Source organism: Ranitomeya variabilis, chromosome 5 (assembly GCF_051348905.1).
Source record: "Ranitomeya variabilis isolate aRanVar5 chromosome 5, aRanVar5.hap1, whole genome shotgun sequence".
Lineage (NCBI taxonomy): Eukaryota > Metazoa > Chordata > Amphibia > Anura > Dendrobatidae > Ranitomeya > Ranitomeya variabilis.
In genome coordinates, this window is record NC_135236.1 from 4,240,911 (window position 1) to 4,262,701 (window position 21,791).

The following is a 21,791-nucleotide window of genomic DNA, read 5'->3' on the forward strand; positions in this document are numbered from 1 at the left end:
GCTTCAGCTCCCGAAAGGCTTCCACGGCCGCAGGAGACCAATTAGTCATATCAGAACCCTTCTTGGTCAAATCCGTCAAGGGTTTAACCACGCCAGAAAAATTAGCAATGAAGCGACGGTAAAAATTAGCAAAACCCAAGAACTTCTGAAGACTCTTAACAGATGTAGGCTGAGTCCAGTCATGAATAGCCTGGACCTTGACTGGGTCCATCTCAATAGTAGAAGGAGAAAAAATAAAGCCCAAAAAGGAAACCTTCTGTACTCCGAAGAGACATTTTGAGCCCTTCACAAATAAGGCATTAGCACGCAGGACCTGAAATACCATCCTGACCTGCTTCACATGGGACTCCCAGTCCTCAGAAAAGACCAAAATGTCATCCAGATACACAATCATAAATTTATCCAGATATTCTCGGAAGATGTCATGCATGAAGGACTGGAACACAGAAGGAGCATTAGAGAGTCCAAAAGGCATCACCAAGTACTCAAAATGGCCTTCGGGCGTATTAAATGCTGTTTTCCATTCATCCCCCTGCTTAATACGCACAAGGTTATACGCACCACGAAGATCTATCTTGGTGAACCAACTGGACCCCTTAATCCGAGCAAACAGATCAGATAATAATGGCAAAGGATACTGAAATTTGACCGTGATTTTATTTAGAAGGCGATAATCTATACAAGGTCTCAGAGAACCATCCTTTTTGGCCACAAAAAAGAATCCTGCACCAAGAGGGGAGGAGGACGGGCGAATATGTCCCTTCTCTAAAGACTCCTTTATATAACTCCGCATCGCGGCATGTTCTGGTACAGACAAATTAAAAAGTCGTCCCTTAGGGAACTTACTACCAGGAATCAAATTTATAGCACAATCACAATCCCTGTGAGGAGGCAGGGCACCGGATCTGGGCTCATCAAATACATCCTGGTAGTCCGACAAAAACTCAGGGACCTCAGAAGGAGTGGAAGAAGCAATTGACACCAAAGGAGCATTGCCATGAATCCCCTGGCAACCCCAACTTGAAACACACATATCTTTCCAATCCAGAACTGGATTATGGGCCTGCAGCCATGGCAGACCCAAAACGACAACATCATGCAAATTATGCAGCACAAGAAAGCGAATCACCTCCTGATGTACGGGAGTCATGCACATGGTCATTTGCGTCCAATACTGAGGCTTATTCTCAGCCAATGGTGTAGCATCAATTCCCCTCAGTGGAATAGGGAATTCCAAAGGCTCCAGAACAAAACCACAGCGCCTGGCAAACGACAAATCCATCAGGTTCAGGGCAGCACCTGAATCCACAAAAGCCATAACTGAGTAGGATGACAAAGAACAAATTAAAGTAACAGACAAAATAAATTTAGGCTGTATAGTACCAACGGTGACAGATTTAGTGATTTTTTTTTACGCGCTTAGAGCATGCTGAGATAACATGAGTTGAATCACCACAGTAAAAGCACAACCCATTTTGACGTCTATGATTTTGCCGCTCAATTCTGGTCAGAATTCGGTCACATTGCATAGACTCAGGTCTCTGTTCAGAAAACACCGCCAGATGGTGCGCAGATTTGCGCTCCCGCAAACGCCGATCAATCTGAATGGCCAAAGCCATTGACTCATTCAGACCTGCAGGCGTGGGGAACCCCACCATAACATTCTTAATGGCTTCAGAAAGACCTTCTCTGAAATTTGCAGCCAGGGCACACTCATTCCATTGAGTAAGCACTGACCATTTCCGAAATTTTTGACAATACACCTCAGCTTCATCCTGGCCCTGAGAGAGAGCCAGCAAGGCCTTTTCTGCCTGGTTCTCAAGATTAGGTTCCTCATAAAGCAATCCAAGCGCCAGAAAAAACGCATCCACATTCAGCAATGCAGGATCTCCCGGCGCCAGAGAGAAGGCCCAATCTTGAGGGTCGCCACGTAACAGGGAGATAACAATTCTAACTTGCTGAGCGGAATCACCAGAGGAACGAGGTCTCAAAGAAAGAAATAATTTACAATTATTCTTAAAATTCAGAAACCTAGATCTATCTCCAGAAAACAACTCAGGAATAGGTACTTTTGGCTCAGACATAGGACTGTGAACAACAAAATCCTGAATGCTTTGCACCCTTGCAGCAAGATGATCCACACTAGAAGTCAGACTCTGAATATCCATGTCTGCAGCTGAACTCAAAGCCACCCAGAGATTAAGGGGATGAGAGAAGCTGGACAGACTTCAGCAAAGGGAGAGGAAAAAAAAAAATTGTACTCAGGGCTTCTCTTATCCCACTTCTGCGATGCATTAAACACTTTATGGCCTGCTGTACTGTTATGATCCTTAGTGGCTGAGGATCACAGAATGAACTAGCTAAGTTACTGAACATAGAACGAGCTCTAGGGAGGTGGTAACTGGACTGACCGCAAAACCTGATCCTAACCAAACACACTAAAGGTAGCCGGTGAACGTGCCTAAATTCCTGGACGCAGCCTGAGAAACTTGCTACCGCTATAGAGAAAGTAAGACCTCACTTGCCTCAGAGAAATGACCCCAAAGATATAGGAAGCCCCCAACAAATATTAACGGTGAGGTAAGGGGAAAATACAAAACGTAGAAATGAAAACAGATTCAGCAAATGAGGCCCACTAATACTAGATAGCAGAAGACAGGCAGGGAACTGTGCAGTCAGTAAAAAACCCTATACAAAATATCCACGCTGAGAATTCAAGAACCCCCACACCAACTAACGGTGTGAGGGGAGAAACTCAGCCCCCCAGAGCTACCAGCAAGCGAGGAAATCACATATTAGCAAGCTGGAGAAGGACAAGTAAATAACCAAGAAACATATTGAACACTGATGAGCAAAAAATAACCAAACAGAAAACTTAACTTCTCTTGAAGAGACTGATAGCGAAGGAATTCAGGAGAGATCAAAATAGCACTGAATACATCGACAGCAGGCAAACACTGAAAATCCAGGTGAGCTAAATAGGAAACCAGCTAACAGATAACGAGACAGCTGATCCTGCCTCAGACCTGCAGAATGACACAAAGAGCCACCAGAGGGAGCCCAAAGACAGCACTCACATAGTACCACTTGTGACCACAAGAGGGAGCCCAAAAACGGAGTTCACAACACTGGACACTCTGAAAACACAATAAGGAGGCACGTGAAGAAAAGTGGGCTGCATGGTCGAGTCGCCAGAAGAAAGCCATTACTGCGCAAATGCCACAAAGTATCTCACCTACAATATGCAAAACAGCACAGAGACAAGCCTCAAAGCTTCTGGAACAAGGGAATTTGGAGTGATGAGAGGAAAATTGAACTTTCTGGCCACAACCATGAAAGTTCCATTGGGAGAGAGGTCAACAATGATTAAAGACCCCCATTCCTACTGTAAAGCATGGAAGTGGATCGCTGATGTTTTGGGGATGTGTGAGCTACACAGGAAACTTTGCCAAAGCTGAAGGAAAGATGAAAGCAGCCCATTAACAGCAAATACTGGAGGCAAATTTGCACTCATCAGCTCGGAAGCTGCGCATGGGACGTACTTGGACTTTCCAACATGACAACGATCCAAAACACAAGGCCAAGTCGACAAAGTGAAGGTTCTGGAGTGGCCATCTCAGTCTCCTGACCTCAATATCATTGAGCCACTCTGGGGAGATCTCAAGCGCAGTTCATGCTAGACAGCCCAGGAACTTACAGGAACTGGAGGCTTTTTGTCAAAAAGAGTGGGCAGCTTTACCATCTGAGAAAATAAAGAACCGCATCCCGAGCTACCACAAAAGACTTCAAGCTGTCATTGATGTTAGAGGGGGCAATACACAGTAAGAAATGGGGTGTGTGAACTTTTGATCAGGGTCATTTGGATGTTTTGGTCGTCATTATGATTTATAAACAGAAAACACAATAAATGGCTTCACCCAATCACTAACCATGAGTGAAGGAAAAGTTTTGGTGTTATCATTCATATTATCTGAAAAAAGGCCAAGAAAGCAAAAATTCTGCTGGGGTGTGTAAACTTTTGAGTACAACTGTATTTTTGCGACTGGAAATCTGTATGAGAGGGAGGGGTGACTGCCCACACTCACAGGCGGCATTAGAGAGTGCAATATTTTCTATGACAGAAGCCTAGTTGGCATATAACAGAAGACTGGTGGGAAGACGTGATTTATTTAGATGAAAGTGGACACATCAGCTTGGTATATACAAAGGTTGGATGCTGCCGCTTGGTGATGACAGTGTGTTCTGCAGGAAAGAGGGAGGAGAAGAAAACTAGTTCCATGAGTCGTGTGGATGATGAGACGAGTGATCCATGTCTTTATAATATACACATGAAGACAGTGCAGCATTGTCTGAGCTCCGCCTACAGGACTCTCACTGCGACTGTCTGCGCCTCTGGTGCTCCAGGAGATCCTGCACAGGAAAAAGCACAGTGTTCACCAGAGATCAGGAGTGTCATCATCAGAGCAGCGGTGACATCACTGAGAATGCCTCCTATCCATCACCAGAGATCAGCGGTGACATCACTGAGAATGTCTCCTATCCATCACCAGAGATCAGCGGTGACATCACTGAGAATGTCTCCTATCCATCACTAGAGATCAGCGGTGACATCACTGAGAATGTCTCCTATCCATCACCAGAGATCAGCGGTGACCTCACTGAGAATGCCTCCTATCCATCACCAGAGATCAGCGGTGACATCACTGAGAATGTCTCCTATCATCACCAGAGATCAGCGGTGACACCACTGAGAATGCCTCCTATCCATCACTAGAGATCAGCGGTGACATCACTGAGAATGTCTCCTATCCATCACCAGAGATCAGCGGTGACATCACTGAGAATGTCTCCTATCCATCACCAGAGATCAGAGGTGACATCACTGAGAATGTCTCCTATCCATCACTAGAGATCAGCGGTGACATCACTGAGAATGTCTCCTATCCATCACCAGAGATCAGCGGTGACATCACTGAGAATGTCTCCTATCCATCACCAGAGATCAGCGGTGACATCACTGAGAATGCCTCCTATCCATCACTAGAGATCAGAGGTGACATCACTGAGAATGCCTCCTATCCATCACCAGGGATCAGAGGTGACATCACTGAGAATGCCTCCTATCCATCACTAGAGATCAGAGGTGACATCACTGAGAATGTCTCCTATCCATCACCAGAGATCAGCGGTGACCTCACTGAGAATGCCTCCTATCCATCACCAGAGATCAGAGGTGACATCACTGAGAATACCTCCTATCCATCACCAGAGATCAGAGGTGACATCACTGAGAATGCCTCCTATCCATCACTAGAGATCAGCGGTGACATCACTGAGAATGTCTCCTATCCATCACCAGAGATCAGAGGTGACATCACTGAGAATGTCTCCTATCCAACACTAGAGATCAGCGGTGACATCACTGAGAATGCCTCCTATCCATCACTAGAGATCAGCGGTGACATCACTGAGAATGCCTCCTATCCATCACCAGGGATCAGAGGTGACATCACTGAGAATGCCTCCTATCCATCACTAGAGATCAGAGGTGACATCACTGAGAATGCCTCCTATCCATCACCAGAGATCAGCGGTGACATCACTGAGAATGTCTCCTATCCATCACCAGAGATCAGCGGTGACATCACTGAGAATGTCTCCTATCCATCACCAGAGATCAGAGGTGACATCACTGAGAATGTCTCCTATCCATCACCAGAGATCAAAGGTGACATCACTGAGAATGCCTCCTATCCATCACCAGAGATCAGAGGTGACATCACTGAGAATGCCTCCTATCCATCACCAGAGATCAGCGGTGACATCACTGAGAATGCCTCCTATCCATCACCAGAGATCAGCGGGGACATCACTGAGAATGTCTCCTATCCATCACTAGAGATCAGCGGTGACATCACTGAGAATGTCTCCTATCCATCACCAGAGATCAGAGGTGACATCACTGAGAATGTCTCCTATCCATCACCAGAGATCAGAGGTGACATCACTGAGAATGCCTCCTATCCATCACTAGAGATCAGCGGTGACATCACTGAGAATGTCTCCTATCCATCACCAGAGATCAGAGGTGACATCACTGAGAATGTCTCCTATCCAACACTAGAGATCAGCGGTGACATCACTGAGAATGCCTCCTATCCATCACCAGAGATCAGAGGTGACATCACTGAGAATGTCTCCTATCCATCACCAGGGATCAGAGGTGACATCACTGAGAATGCCTCCTATCCATCACCAGAGATCAGAGGTGACATCACTGAGAATGTCTCCTATCCATCACCAGAGATCAGAAGTGACATCACTGAGAATGTCTCCTATCCATCACCAGAGATCAGCGGTGACATCACTGAGAATGTCTCCTATCCATCACCAGAGATCAGAAGTGACATCACTGAGAATGCCTCCTATCCATCACCAGAGATCAGAGGTGACATCACTGAGAATGTCTCCTATCCATCACCAGGGATCAGAGGTGACATCACTGAGAATGCCTCCTATCCATCACCAGAGATCAGAGGTGACATCACTGAGAATGTCTCCTATCCATCACCAGAGATCAGAAGTGACATCACTGAGAATGTCTCCTATCCATCACCAGAGATCAGCGGTGACATCACTGAGAATGTCTCCTATCCATCACTAGAGTTCAGCGGTGACATCACTGAGAATGCCTCCTATCCATCACTAGAGATCAGCGGTGACATCACTGAGAATGTCTCCTATCCATCACCAGAGATCAGCGGTGACATCACTGAGAATGTCTCCTATCCATCACCAGAGGTGACATCACTGAGAATGCCTCCTATCCATCACTAGAGATCAGAGGTGACATCACTGAGAATGCCTCCTATCCATCACCAGAGATCAGAGGTGACATCACTGAGAATGCCTCCTATCCATCACCAGGGATCAGAGGTGACCTCACTGAGAATGCCTCCTATCCATCACCAGGGATCAGAGGTGACATCACTGAGAATGTCTCCTATCCATCACCAGAGATCAGCGGTGACATCACTGATAATGTCTCCTATCCATCACTAGAGATCAGCGGTGACATCACTGAGAATGCCTCCTATCCATCACCAGAGATCAGAGGTGACATCACTGATAATGTCTCCTATCCATCACCAGAGATCAGCGGTGACATCACTGAGAATGTCTCCTATCCATCACCAGAGATCAGCAGTGACATCCCTGAGAATGCCTCCTATCATCACCAGAGATCAGAGGTGACATCACTGAGAATGTCTCCTATCCATCACCAGAGATCAGCAGTGACATCCCTGAGAATGCCTCCTATCATCACCAGAGATCAGAGGTGACATCACTGAGAATGTCTCCTATCCATCACCAGAGATCAGAGGTGACATCACTGATAATGTCTCCTATCCATCACCAGAGATCAGCGGTGACATCACTGAGAATGTCTCCTATCCATCACCAGAGATCAGCAGTGACATCCCTGAGAATGCCTCCTATCATCACCAGAGATCAGAGGTGACATCACTGAGAATGTCTCCTATCCATCACCAGAGATCAGCGGTGACATCACTGAGAATGTCTCCTATCCATCACCAGAGATCAGAGGTGACATCACTGAGAATGCCTCCTATCCATCACCAGGGATCAGAGGTGACCTCACTGAGAATGCCTCCTATCCATCACCAGGGATCAGAGGTGACATCAGTGAGAATGTCTCCTATCCATCACTAGAGATTAGCGGCGACATCACTGAGAATGTCTCCTATCCATCACCAGAGATCAGCGGCGACATCACTGAGTGTCTCCTATCCATCACCAGAGATCAGAGGTGACATCACTGAGAATGTCTCCTATCCATCACCAGAGATCAGCGGTGACATCACTGAGTGTCTCCTATCCATCACCAGAGATCAGAGGTGACATCACTGAGAATGCCTCCTATCCATCACCAGAGATCAGCGGTGACATCACTGAGAATGCCTCCTATCCATCACCAGAGATCAGAGGTGACATCACTGAGAATGCCTCCTATCCATCACTAGAGATCAGCGGTGACATCACTGAGAATGTCTCCTATCCATCACCAGAGATCAGCGGTGACATCACTGAGTGTCTCCTATCCATCACCAGAGATCAGAGGTGACATCACTGAGAATGTCTCCTATCCATCACCAGAGATCAGAGGTGACATCACTGAGAATGTCTCCTATCCATCACCAGAGATCAGAGGTGACATCACTGAGAATGTCTCCTATCCATCACCAGAGATCAGCGGTGACATCACTGAGTGTCTCCTATCCATCACCAGAGATCAGCGGTGACATCACTGAGAATGTCTCCTATCCATCACCAGGGATCAGAGGTGACATCACTGAGAATGTCTCCTATCCATCACCAGAGATCAGAGGTGACATCAGTGAGAATGTCTCCTATCCATCACTAGAGATTAGCGGCGACATCACTGAGAATGTCTCCTATCCATCACCAGAGATCAGCGGTGACATCACTGAGAATGTCTCCTATCCATCACCAGAGATCAGAGGTGACATCACTGAGAATGTCTCCTATCCATCACCAGAGATCAGAGGTGACATCACTGAGAATGCCTCCTATCCATCACTAGAGATCAGCGGTGACATCACTGAGAATGCCTCCTATCCATCACCAGAGATCAGCGGTGACATCACTGAGAATGTCTCCTATCCATCACCAGAGATCAGCGGCGAAATAACTGAGAATGCCACCTTTCCATCAGCATAGATCAGCGGTGACATCACAGGTGGCCCCCAATATTGCCCACTGACACTCACAATCAGTAATGTGCAGGACACCAGCACGGCTTTCATGGAAACTTCCAGGTCAGGAGTGAATTGAACCACAAACTTGTCTTCTCGAGAGATCATTTCCTGGCCCAGTCCTCGCCACACGCGTGTTATCTGGCCGACCAAGAAGGACTTGTCAGCTGACAGCACCTAGGGCACAAGATGCAACATGTGACATTGAACGGACAGAGGGCCCCCCGGACCCATATGTTCTATTGATTCCAGGAAGTTGGACATCCCAGTCTTGGAGAATCAAGGAGTTGCTACTTGTGGGTGGACATTACTGGTGGATGACTACTAACCTGGTAGACTTGGTCAGACATGAAGCCTTCCCCCCAGCCTGGACCTTTCACTTTTAGGCAGATCTGATTTAATGGGTTCAAGATGTCAAAAGATAATGAGGAAAATGACCAGTTCTGGTCGATTAATCCAAGGAGATGACCTGAAGCGTCCATGACCTGTAACTGAAGCACATCACAATAAATCAAACTGTCCAAGACCTAAATCCAACATCACACCAACACCAAGTCCCACACCTCATCTCACAACTATACCCAGACCAGTACCTCACATAACACCAAGGCCAAGACCAGGATCTCATATCACAAATACGCCCAGAGCAGGACCTCACATAACATCAAGACCAGGACCTCATATCACTCCAATGCCAAGACTCAGACCTCATTTCACAACTATGCCCAGACCAATATCTCATATAACATCAATGTCAAGACCTGGATCTCATATCACACTGATGCCAGGACCTGGACCTCCTAACACATCAATGTGAAGACACAAAACTCATTACACATACGCCTAGACCCAAATCTCATATCAAGCTGACTCCATGTCACATTGACCCAAGACCCAAACCTCACATCAACGTCAAAATTCGGAACACATATCACACGGACGCTAAGAAACTACTAAGATCCGAACCTCACATCACACTGAAACCAAGACTCGGACCTCAGATCACACAGATGCTAAGACCTGGACCTCACATCACATGGACACCAGGAACAGGACCTCACATCACATGGACGTCAAGACCTGGACATAACTCTGAGCGTCACTTAATGTGACGGTACCTTAAGACCTAAACCTCACATCACACCAACACCCGGATCTTATATCTTACCAGCGCCAAGACCCGGACCTCATAACACACTGATGCCAAGACACGGACCTCATAACACACTGACGCCAAGATGCAGACATCACATCACTCTGATGCCAAGACTCATACATCACATCACTATGATCCAAAGACAGGTACCTCACATCAAACTGACCCCAAGACCTAGACCTGACATCACATTAATCCCAAGACCAGGAACTACAGTACACTGATGCCAAGCCCTGGACCTCACATCACACAGTCGCTAAGGCCCGGGGTTCGCATCACCTGACCCCTAGACATACTGTAGACCACATATTACACTGAATTCTTCCTAGATTTCCATGTAGAGAGGTTCGGATGACATTGCGGTGTAAGGTCCGGTCTCCCTGGTACTCAGAGGCTGAGGGTTGGACTTACTGTAGTTTCCCAGCTGCAGAAGTTGGAAGGCATGTAAAGGCTCAAGACTTGTTCTCCATTTATGTTCTGGACTCTGACATCAATCCGAGGTCCACAGAATTCCCGCAGCTCTGTGGCCTGGTAGAGGAGGTGACCACTAGATCCACACAAGTCATAGCTGCAGTAACTCTGAAACACGCTGTTGTCTGCAATGGAAGACCATAAGTAAGTGCACCCTACCAAGGTCTTGTATATATGCCTAGTACATTCACAGCATGGTCATCGTGGTTATGGGGGGGGATCTGAACTGAAAGCCTAGAATATAGACATGCTGCTGTCCGCTGTTCTAGAAAGCCAGGAGCAAAGACAGACATGATAGCATTAGGTTATCTGAAAAACTTAGACAACAATCATTATGGTATCAAGTAATCTAGTAAGTCTAGAACCCGGTCATAATGGTGTTCAGTGATGTAGAAAGCCTAAAATACAGACATGATAAATTGTGGTGTAAAACTACAACTCCCAGCATGCTCTAATTCGTGTGGCAGCTGTGGATAGTTGGTGTGTGTGCTCAAGGCTTGCTGACATCATCTGGTTTCTTATGATCAGTGGTGTCCACAGCCTCTGATGAGGATGGTTATTTACATCTCCAGTATATAGTAGTGATGAGCGTCTTATCCAAACACGCTGGGGTCTTAGCCGAGCATCTGGGAGTGATCGTATATTATGTTCTCGTCCCTGTTGATGCACGATATGTGGCTGTTAGACAGCGTTATCACATGAGGATTGCGTAACAAACAGACAATCCCCGCATGTGTTGTAACTCTCTAACAGCCGGAAATCATACACCTGCAGAGTATCGAACATAATATACAAGAATTGCTGAGTGCTCGGATAACACCCGAGCGTGCTCGTATAAGAAGTTATCCGAGCACGTTCACTCATTATTAATAGGGAGATCTCTCTCTGGTGTGATGTAATATAAGACCAAAGAGCCCACATGAATGGCGACCATGACAACTCGTAATCCAGGACACAAGATTTATGTATGTAAATGGGCCCAGCAAGAGGAAACTTACACTTCTGATTTATGTGGACATGAGTGAGCTGTGACAAAGAGAAAAATTATAGCATTACTAATACGATCATCATCACCCCCTCCAAAACCTCCATCACCAACACCACAACCATCATCACCTCCAAATCCTCCATCACCAACACTACAAACATTGTCACCTTATCCTACAACTCTATAACCAACAACACAATCATCACTTCCAAAACCTCCATCACCAATACTACAACCATCATCACCAACTAAACCTCTATCACTAACACTAGACCCATCATCACCTCCAAAACCTCCATCACCAATACTACAACCTGAACCATCATCACCTCCGAAACCTCCACCAGCATCACCACAGCCATCATCACCATAGCCATCATCACCTCCAAAACCTCCATCACCAACACTGCAACCATCATCACCAACTAAACCTCTATCACTAACACTAGACCCATCATCACCTCCAAAACCTCCATCACCAATACTACAACCTGAACCATCATCACCTCCGAAACCTCCACCAGCATCACCACAGCCATCATCACCATAGCCATCATCACCTCCAAAACCTCCATCACCAACTAAACCTCTATCACTAACACTAGACCCATCATCACCTCCAAAACCTCCATCACCAATACTACAACCTGAACCATCATCACCTCCGAAACCTCCACCAGCATCACCACAGCCATCATCACCATAGCCATCATCACCTCCAAAACCTCCATCACCAACACTGCAACCATCATCACCAACTAAACCTCTATCACTAACACTAGACCCATCATCACCTCCAAAACCTCCATCACCAATACTACAACCTGAACCATCATCACCTCCGAAACCTCCACCAGCATCACCACAGCCATCATCACCATAGCCATCATCACCTCCAAAACTTCCATCACCGACACTACCATCATCACCTCCGAAACGTTCATCAACAGCACCACAACCATCATCACCTCCTCCTACACCTCCATCATCAACACTACAACCTGGATCGTCACCTCTGAAACCTACATCAACAGCACCATAGCCATCATCACCTCTGAAACCTCCATCACCACCAGTACAATCACTTCCAAAACCTCCTTCAACAAAACAACAACCATCACCTCCAAATCCTCCATCACCAGTGCATCACACTACCAACATTGTCACCTTCTCCGACACTTCTATCATGTCGGACAATACTCATCATCTCCTACACATCATATGCTGCTACAGTCTCTCTCGGAATTTCAACATGCAAACCTCTGAATATTTGTACACACTCACCGAGATTAAATCCTGGAGTCCGGGTGGGACTAGAGCGACTCCAGCCATAATTATCTGTAGACAGAGAGAAGAGTCAGTGTTCACGTATGACAATGCCAAATGCTATACCAAGAGCTATACATACTCAGTCCAGACACTGCTACACCATGACCTGTATATGCAGTGCAGACACCACTACACTATGACCTGTATATACAGTGCAGACACCGCTATAGAGTCACGCCCATACCATCGTGTCTTCCTGTGCTGCCGCTCTGTCTCAGGGCACTGTGCTGTGCAACAGGAAATTGCGTTATGTGTTGTAATCAGAGAATATTCAGGATAACGAGAAACCAGGACAGTAATGTGGTGTAGCTGTCATACTGGATAGGAGAAATGGTACTGTGCAGTGTATATATACAGGACAGGAGGAGTGGTACTGTGCAGTGTATATATACAGGACAGGAGGAGTGGTACTGTGCAGTGTATATATACAGGACAGGAGGAGTGGTACTGTGCAGTGTATATATACAGGACAGGAGGAGTGGTACTGTGCAGTGTATATATACAGGACAGGAGGAGTGGTACTGTGCAGTGTATATATACAGGAGGAGTGGTACTGTGCAGTGTATATATACAGGACAGGAGGAGTGGTACTGTGCAGTGTATATATACAGGAGGAGTGGTACTGTGCAGTGTATATATACAGGAGGAGTGGTACTGTGCAGTGTATATATACAGGACAGGAGGAGTGGTACTGTGCAGTGTATATATACAGGACAGGAGGAGTGGTACTGTGCAGTGTATATATACAGGACAGGAGGAGTGGTACTGTGCAGTGTATATATACAGGACAGGAGGAGTGGTACTGTGCAGTGTATATATACAGGACAGGAGGAGTGGTACTGTGCAGTGTATATATACAGGACAGGAGGAGTGGTACTGTGCAGTGTATATATACAGGACAGGAGGAGTGGTACTGTGCAGTGTATATATACAGGACAGGAGGAGTGGTACTGTGCAGTGTATATATACAGGAGGAGTGGTACTGTGCAGTGTATATATACAGGACAGGAGGAGTGGTACTGTGCAGTGTATATATACAGGAGGAGTGGTACTGTGCAGTGTATATATACAGGAGGAGTGGTACTGTGCAGTGTATATATACAGGACAGGAGGAGTGGTACTGTGCAGTGTATATATACAGGACAGGAGGAGTGGTACTGTGCAGTGTATATATACAGGACAGGAGGAGTGGTACTGTGCAGTGTATATATACAGGACAGGAGGAGTGGTACTGTGCAGTGTATATATACAGGACAGGAGGAGTGGTACTGTGCAGTGTATAGATACAGGAGGAGTGGTACTGTGCAGTGTATATATACAGGAGGAGTGGTACTGTTCAGTGTATATACAGGACAGGAGGAGTGGTACTGTGCGGTGTATATATACAGGACAGGAGGAGTGGTACTGTGCAGTGTATATATACAGGACAGGAGGAGTGGTACTGTGCAGTGTATATATACAGGACAGGAGGAGTGGTACTGTGCAGTGTATATATACAGGACAGGAGGAGTGGTACTGTGCAGTGTATATATACAGGACAGGAGGAGTGGTACTGTGCAGTGTATATATACAGGACAGGAGGAGTGGTACTGTGCAGTGTATATATACAGGACAGGAGGAGGAGTGGTACTGTGCAGTGTATATATAGAGGAGGAGTGGTACTGTGCAGTGTATATATACAGGAGGAGTGGTACTGTGCAGTGTATATATACAGGAGGAGTGGTACTGTGCAGTGTATATATACAGGAGGAGTGGTACTGTGCAGTGTATATATACAGGATAGGAGGAGTGGTACTGTGCAGTGTATATATACAGGAGGAGTGGTACTGTGCAGTGTACATATACAGGAGGAGAGGTACTGTGCAGTGTATATATACAGGAGGAGTGGTACTGTGCAGTGTATATATACAGGACAGGAGGAGTGGTACTGTGCAGTGTATATATACAGGACAGAAGGAGTGGTACTGTGCAGTGTATATATACAGGACAGGAGGAGAGGTACTGTGCAGTGTATATATACAGGACAGGAGGAGCGGTACTGTGCAGTGTATATATACAGGACAGGAGGAGTGGTACTGTGCAGTGTATATATATACAGGACAGGAGGAGTGGTACTGTGCAGTGTATATATACAGGACAGGAGGAGGGTACTGTGCAGTGTATATATACAGGACAGGAGGAGTGGTACTGTGCAGTGTATATATACAGGACAGGAGGAGTGGTACTGTGCAGTGTATATATATACAGGACAGGAGGAGTGGTACTGTGCAGTGTATATATATACAGGACAGAAGGAGTGGTACTGTGCAGTGTATATATACAGGACAGGAGGAGAGGTACTGTGCAGTGTATATATACAGGACAGGAGGAGCGGTACTGTGCAGTGTATATATACAGGACAGGAGGAGTGGTACTGTGCAGTGTATATATATACAGGACAGGAGGAGTGGTACTGTGCAGTGTATATATACAGGACAGGAGGAGGGTACTGTGCAGTGTATATATACAGGACAGGAGGAGTGGTACTGTGCAGTGTATATATACAGGACAGGAGGAGTGGTACTGTGCAGTGTATATATACAGGAGGAGTGGTACTGTGCAGTGTATACAGGACAGGAGGAGTGGTACTGTGCAGTGTATATATACAGGACAGGAGGAGTGGTACTGTGCAGTGTATATATACAGGACAGGAGGAGCGGTACTGTGCAGTGTATATATACAGGACAGGAGGAGTGGTACTGTGCAGTGTATATATACAGGAGGAGTGATACTGTGCAGTGTATATATACAGGACAGGAGGAGTGGTACTGTGCAGTGTATATATACAGGAGGAGTGATACTGTGCAGTGTATATATACAGGACAGGAGGAGTGGTACTGTGCAGTGTATATATACAGGAGGAGTGGTACTGTGCAGTGTATACAGGACAGGAGGAGTGGCACTGTGCAGTGTATATATACAGGACAGGAGGAGTGGTACTGTGCAGTGTATATATATAGGACAGGAGGAGTGGTACTGTGCAGTGTATATATACAGGAGGAGTGATACTGTGCAGTGTATATATACAGGACAGGAGGAGTGGTACTGTGCAGTGTATATATACAGGAGGAGTGGTACTGTGCAGTGTATATATACAGGAGGAGTGGTACTGTGCAGTGTATATATACAGGACAGGAGAAGTGGTACTGTGCAGTGTATATATACAGGAGGAGTGGTACTGTGCAGTGTATATATACAGGAGGAGTGGTACTGTGCAGTGTATATATACAGGAGGAGTGGTACTGTGCAGTGTATATATACAGGAGGAGTGGTACTGTGCAGTGTATATATACAGGAGGAGTGGTACTGTGCAGTGTATATATACAGGAGGAGCGGTACTGTGCAGTGTATATATACAGGAGAAGTGGTACTGTGCAGTGTATATATACAGGAGGAGTGGTACTGTGCAGTGTATATATACAGGACAGGAGAAGTGGTACTGTGCAGTGTATATATACAGGAGGAGTGGTACTGTGCAGTGTATATATACAGGACAGGAGAAGTGGTACTGTGCAGTGTATATATACAGGACAGGAGAAGTGGTACTGTGCAGTGTATATATACAGGAGGAGTGGTACTGTGCAGTGTATACAGGACAGGAGGAGTGGCACTGTGCAGTGTATATATACAGGACAGGAGGAGTGGTACTGTGCAGTGTATATATATAGGACAGGAGGAGTGGTACTGTGCAGTGTATATATACAGGAGGAGTGATACTGTGCAGTGTATATATACAGGACAGGAGGAGTGGTACTGTGCAGTGTATATATACAGGAGGAGTGGTACTGTGCAGTGTATACAGGACAGGAGGAGTGGCACTGTGCAGTGTATATATACAGGACAGGAGGAGTGGTACTGTGCAGTGTATATATATAGGACAGGAGGAGTGGTACTGTGCAGTGTATATATACAGGAGGAGTGATACTGTGCAGTGTATATATACAGGACAGGAGGAGTGGTACTGTGCAGTGTATATATACAGGAGGAGTGGTACTGTGCAGTGTATATATACAGGAGGAGTGGTACTGTGCAGTGTATATATACAGGACAGGAGAAGTGGTACTGTGCAGTGTATATATACAGGAGGAGTGGTACTGTGCAGTGTATATATACAGGAGGAGTGGTACTGTGCAGTGTATATATACAGGAGGAGTGGTACTGTGCAGTGTATATATACAGGAGGAGTGGTACTGTGCAGTGTATATATACAGGAGGAGTGGTACTGTGCAGTGTATATATACAGGAGGAGTGGTACTGTGCAGTGTATATATACAGGAGGAGCGGTGCTGTGCAGTGTATATATACAGGACAGGAGAAGTGGTACTGTGCAGTGTATATATACAGGAGGAGTGGTACTGTGCAGTGTATATATACAGGACAGGAGAAGTGGTACTGTGCAGTGTATATATACAGGACAGGAGGAGTGGTACTGTGCAGTGTATATATATACAGGACAGGAGAAGTGGTACTGTGCAGTGTATATATACAGGACAGGAGAAGTGGTACTGTGCAGTGTATATATACAGGAGGAGTGGTACTGTGCAGTGTATATATACAGGAGGAGTGGTACTGTGCAGTATATATATACAGGAGAAGTGGTACTGTGCAGTGTATATATACAGGAGGAGTGGTACTGTGCAGTGTATATATACAGGAGAAGTGGTACTGTGCAGTGTATATATACAGGAGGAGCCATACTATGCAGTGTATATATACAGGAGGAATGGTACTGTGCAGTGTATTGTGGTGATACGCTACCTGAGTGTGTTGGGGGAGACTCGCTTGGCATAGCATTCAAGCACTCAGGCACGGTACCTCACACAATTCTGGTCATATCCGGTTTATTAAACGTCATAAACCACATGACATACAGTCTATTCATGCAGCAGATAAACTTCTCTGCCACATATTACAATCCCCTTGTCTGGGGTTACCTTTCAGGAGTTCCACTCATCATGCTGACTTCACGTCAGTCCCAGGTCCTCAACACAGACTGTCCAGGTCGACGGTCTCACAGTGCTTCCAGGACGACTCCACCAGCCAGGAGCCTCCAACACTGACCATACAGGACCTACAGCCTTACCAGGTGCTTGCAGGACTCCAGCCCATCCCAGGACAATCCAACACCCTTGAGCATTCAGCCCATAGCCTCAGCAGTGCTTCTAGGACTCCAGCCCACTTCAGGACAATCCAACACCCAGGCTATTGCAGGACGCACGGTCTCAGTGCCTCCAGCCCATACCAGGACAATCCAACACTGACCGTACATCAGGTCCACGGTCTCAGGTGCTTGCAGGACTTCTCCAATACCAGGAATCTCCAACACCGACCATCCAGGACCTTGCACAGGAACCTCCCAGGCACATGTGACCCACACTCTGGTCACATTACATACCTGTAACCACTCCCCTGGGTGGGAGTGTGGGTGTGTGTGGCTAGTTTGACCCTCCCATCTCTCATAACTAGCCCTGCCAATCTCCCATTAGAACTACACAATTACTTGTGGGACTACAGGTCCCAGCACACACCAACCAAACCTCAGATTGACAGCACAGAGTGTCCTCCTCTGCAACACACACACCGGCCATTAACACTCCTGCCGGACTTAAGGTACCTTCACACTGAACGATATCGCTAGCGATCTGTGACGTTGCAGCGTCCTGGCTAGCGATATTGTTGTGTTTGACAGGCAGCAGCGATCAGGATCCTGCTGTGCCATCGTTGGTCGGAGCAGAAAGGCCAGAACTAGTGTTGAGCATTCCGATACCGCAAGTATCGGGTATCGGCCGATACTTGCGGTATCGGAATTCCGATACCGGGATTCCGATACTTGCCGCGTATCGGATACCGGAATCGGAAGTTCCTAGATTCAAAATGCACAAATTCAGCCAATGAGAATGATTTCAAGTGTGGGCACATCCTGTTCAGCATGGAGGGCATGAAACTACTGGCAAGGCTGTGATTGGCTGCTGAAATGATGTCATGATGCAGTTTAAAAGTCGCTGGCGCCATTTTGCGATCACTCTGCTGTGAATTCAGTTAGTGACAGGACGCTGTTTGCTGACTGAGGGCCAGTTTAGAGATAGCGATTTGCTTCTTTGTGCTTTCCAAAGGCTAATTTAGCAACCGCTGTGTTCACCTACTATTCACCTTGCTTTTGCCTTGTAGCGCTATTTTCACTGCGATCTGCAAGGTCTGTGTGTGTGTGAGTGCAGCCCACTCTCTAGTCTGAGTGCAGCCACATAGGCCATCCATAGCTGGTTGTATTCAGTTCAGGGAGGGTGGTTCATTGCCTCATACTGTTCTTTTTTTTTTTTTTTTTTCCAAGTAGTGTAGTCTGCTGCTAATTTTTAACAAAAATTCCTATTAGTGTCTTTCCACCCGTCTCCAGCTAATTTGTGGAAAAACACTAGATAGGATAACGTAGAGGAGGGTTTTGGGGCCTTGCAGCGCAGTTTACGGCTGTCTGCACGGTCTCCGTGTGACTGCAGCTCTCTCTGTTGTCAGTTCAGCCCCCAAAAAATAAATAAATAATAAAGTTCACCAAACACACCAGTTACACCACTTTACATTTGTGTAGGCCACATTAGCTCATATTAAAGTCTAGTCCACACTTTAGAAAATTAGTGTTTCTTATACCTGTTAGGAGGAGTTGTTCAGGAATAAGCACACAAAGCCGTTAGTACTTTTCTGCTTATCTTTATCAGTCACCCAAGATGAAGAAGGCAGTGAGTAAGGCACGTGGGCGTGGGCGTGGGCGCGGAGCAGGGAGGGGACGTGGGGATTCTGTGCCTGCTGCGGGCACCGGTGACTCATCAGCACCCACTTTCACCAGGCAACAGTCATTCATGCGCAGCTTTGTGTCAGAGCGCCGTACACCGCTGCTGCGTGAAGAACAAATTGAAGCCGTTGTCGGATGGATGGCAGCTAATGCATCAACTTCAATTAGTGCCACATCCTCTCAGACACAGAGCACTGGAGAGCAGCCATCTGTCTCTTCACCACCTGCCAAATTGCCCAGGCAGACAGAGAGCCCAGGACAGGAGCCGTCTCTACTTCTGTTCTCTGAATCTCTTGGCTTGGAAACAGGGGGCCAGCCAAGCAGCATTGGAGAAATGGAAGAAGAGGCAGGGTGCAGTGATGCCCAACAGCTTTTTCTCTCTTCCTCTGAAGAGGCGGGTGGGCCAGTGGCTCCGGTCACCACATCGCAGGCCGCATCAGCTGATGATGACACTCAGGTGCCACTTACTGGTGCGTGCTCTGCTGCTGAGACTACCCAGGAGGAGCAGTTGGGGGCAGAGGGTAGTGTAGATGATGAGGTCCTTGACCCATCTTGGCGTGAGGGACAGGAAGGTGGTGGGAGCAGCTCTGAGGAAGAGATTCCCCGTACGGCCCAAAGAGGGAGAGGGAGGGGGAAGACTGCGGATCCTGCAGCCTCCGCTTTGGCAGCCGTTAGGAGCATGTCTCTTCCAAAAGCCAAAAAGGGCGCTCCCAAGACTTGCAGTGCCTGGTCCTTTTTTGACACAGTTGCAGCTGACATTTGCTATGTCAAATGCAAGGTGTGTCATCACAAAGTCAAAAGAGGTCGAAATGTCAGCAACCTCAATACCTCCAACATGTGGAAACATGTGCGCACCAGGCACCCGGCGGAGTTAGAAAAACACACTGAAGAGCTAGGCCAACCAACAGCGGCAGCTACCACCTCTTCAGCTCGTGTTGCCTCTTCCTCCAGCTCACACGCAGCTGGTTCGGCTTCCTCCCAGGATCGCCGTGGAAGAACCTCTGGCCCTGTTGTCCAGAGACCCGCTGTAATTCCACCCGCAGCACCACTTTCCCAGTTATCCTCACACTCCCAGGCCAGTCTACAGCCATCGGTAGTACAGGCATGGGAGAAAAGGCGGCCTTTCTCGTCAAACCACCCACGAGCACAGGCTCTGACTGCAGGCATTGCCAAACTTCTGTCACTGGAAATGCTGTCATTCAGGCTGGTGGAGACTGACAGCTTCCGTGACTTGATGTCATTGGCAGTCCCACAGTACAATGTGCCCAGCCGCTTTTACTTCAGCAAGCAAGCCGTCCCTGCCCTGCAAAAGCATGTGGAGGGAAACATAAAACGCGCGCTACTGAACGCCGTCAGTAGCAAGGTCCACCTCACCACCGATGCGTGGACCAGTCAACATGGACAGGGGCGATACCTTTCCCTCACTGCCCATTGAGTTAATGTCGTTGAGCCGGGTACAGACCGTGCGAGTGGCGCAGGACGTGTCCTGCCCACTTCAAGGATTGCAGGAATCCAGTCTGTATGCATTGACTCCTCCTCCTACACCAGTTCCTCAGAATCATCGCTGCAGGAGCCGTCACAGTCCACCTCCACATGGACCCGTGATGAACGTGTACCTGTTACGACCGACATGAGCACAGCCGTGGCCAAACGTCAACAGGCCGTCTTGAAATTAATTTATTTGGGGAATCGAAGCCACACAGCGCAGGAGCTCTGGAATGCCATCAAGCAGGAGAGCGATGTGTGGTTTGTGCCAGCGAATCTCCAGCCAGGCATGGTAGTGTGTGATAATGGCCGAAATCTGGTGGCAGCTCTGGGCCTCGGCAACCTCACTCACATCCCATGTCTGGCACATGTGCTCAACTTGGTCGTGCAGAGTTTTCTGAGGGACTATCCGGATCTTGATGCACTGCTGCACAAGGTCCACCTAGAGTGTGCTTACTTGCGGCGTTCCAGCACGGCAAAAGCGCGCATTGCGGCTCTGCAGCGCCGACACCGCCTGCCGGAACATCGCATCATATGTGACCTACCTACCAGGTGGAATTCCACGTTACATATGTTGGAGCGGTTGTGTGAGCAGCAGCAAGCTGTAATGGAGTACCAGCTGCTTCAGGCGCAAAAAAGTCGCAGTCAGCGCCGTACAGACTTCACAACCACAGAGTGGGCCACTATGAATGACGTCTGCCAGGTTTTGCGTCCCTTTGATTATTCCACGCGGATGGCGAGTGC

General features: G+C 47.3%; 1 protein-coding gene across 4 annotated transcripts in view; it reads right to left on the reverse strand.

Annotated features, from left to right (window-relative positions):
- Positions 1-3,982: 3,982 nt before the first annotated feature.
- LOC143773231 (phospholipid scramblase 3-like) overlaps positions 3,983-21,791 on the reverse strand; it is a 78,663-nt gene continuing 60,854 nt past the window's right edge. Inside the window, exons 1-7 of one of the 4 annotated variants that reach the window (XM_077260724.1) lie at positions 17,716-17,851; positions 12,698-12,751; positions 11,424-11,451; positions 10,366-10,550; positions 9,128-9,289; positions 8,814-8,975; positions 3,983-4,410 (exon numbers count right to left, since the gene is read on the reverse strand). In XM_077260724.1, the coding sequence (XP_077116839.1) occupies positions 4,372-4,410; positions 8,814-8,975; positions 9,128-9,289; positions 10,366-10,550; positions 11,424-11,451; positions 12,698-12,745 (624 nt within the window). In that variant the 5' untranslated portion in view covers positions 12,746-12,751; positions 17,716-17,851 and the 3' untranslated portion in view covers positions 3,983-4,371. The other 3 variants (XM_077260721.1, XM_077260723.1, XM_077260720.1) reach the window with 3 other exon arrangements.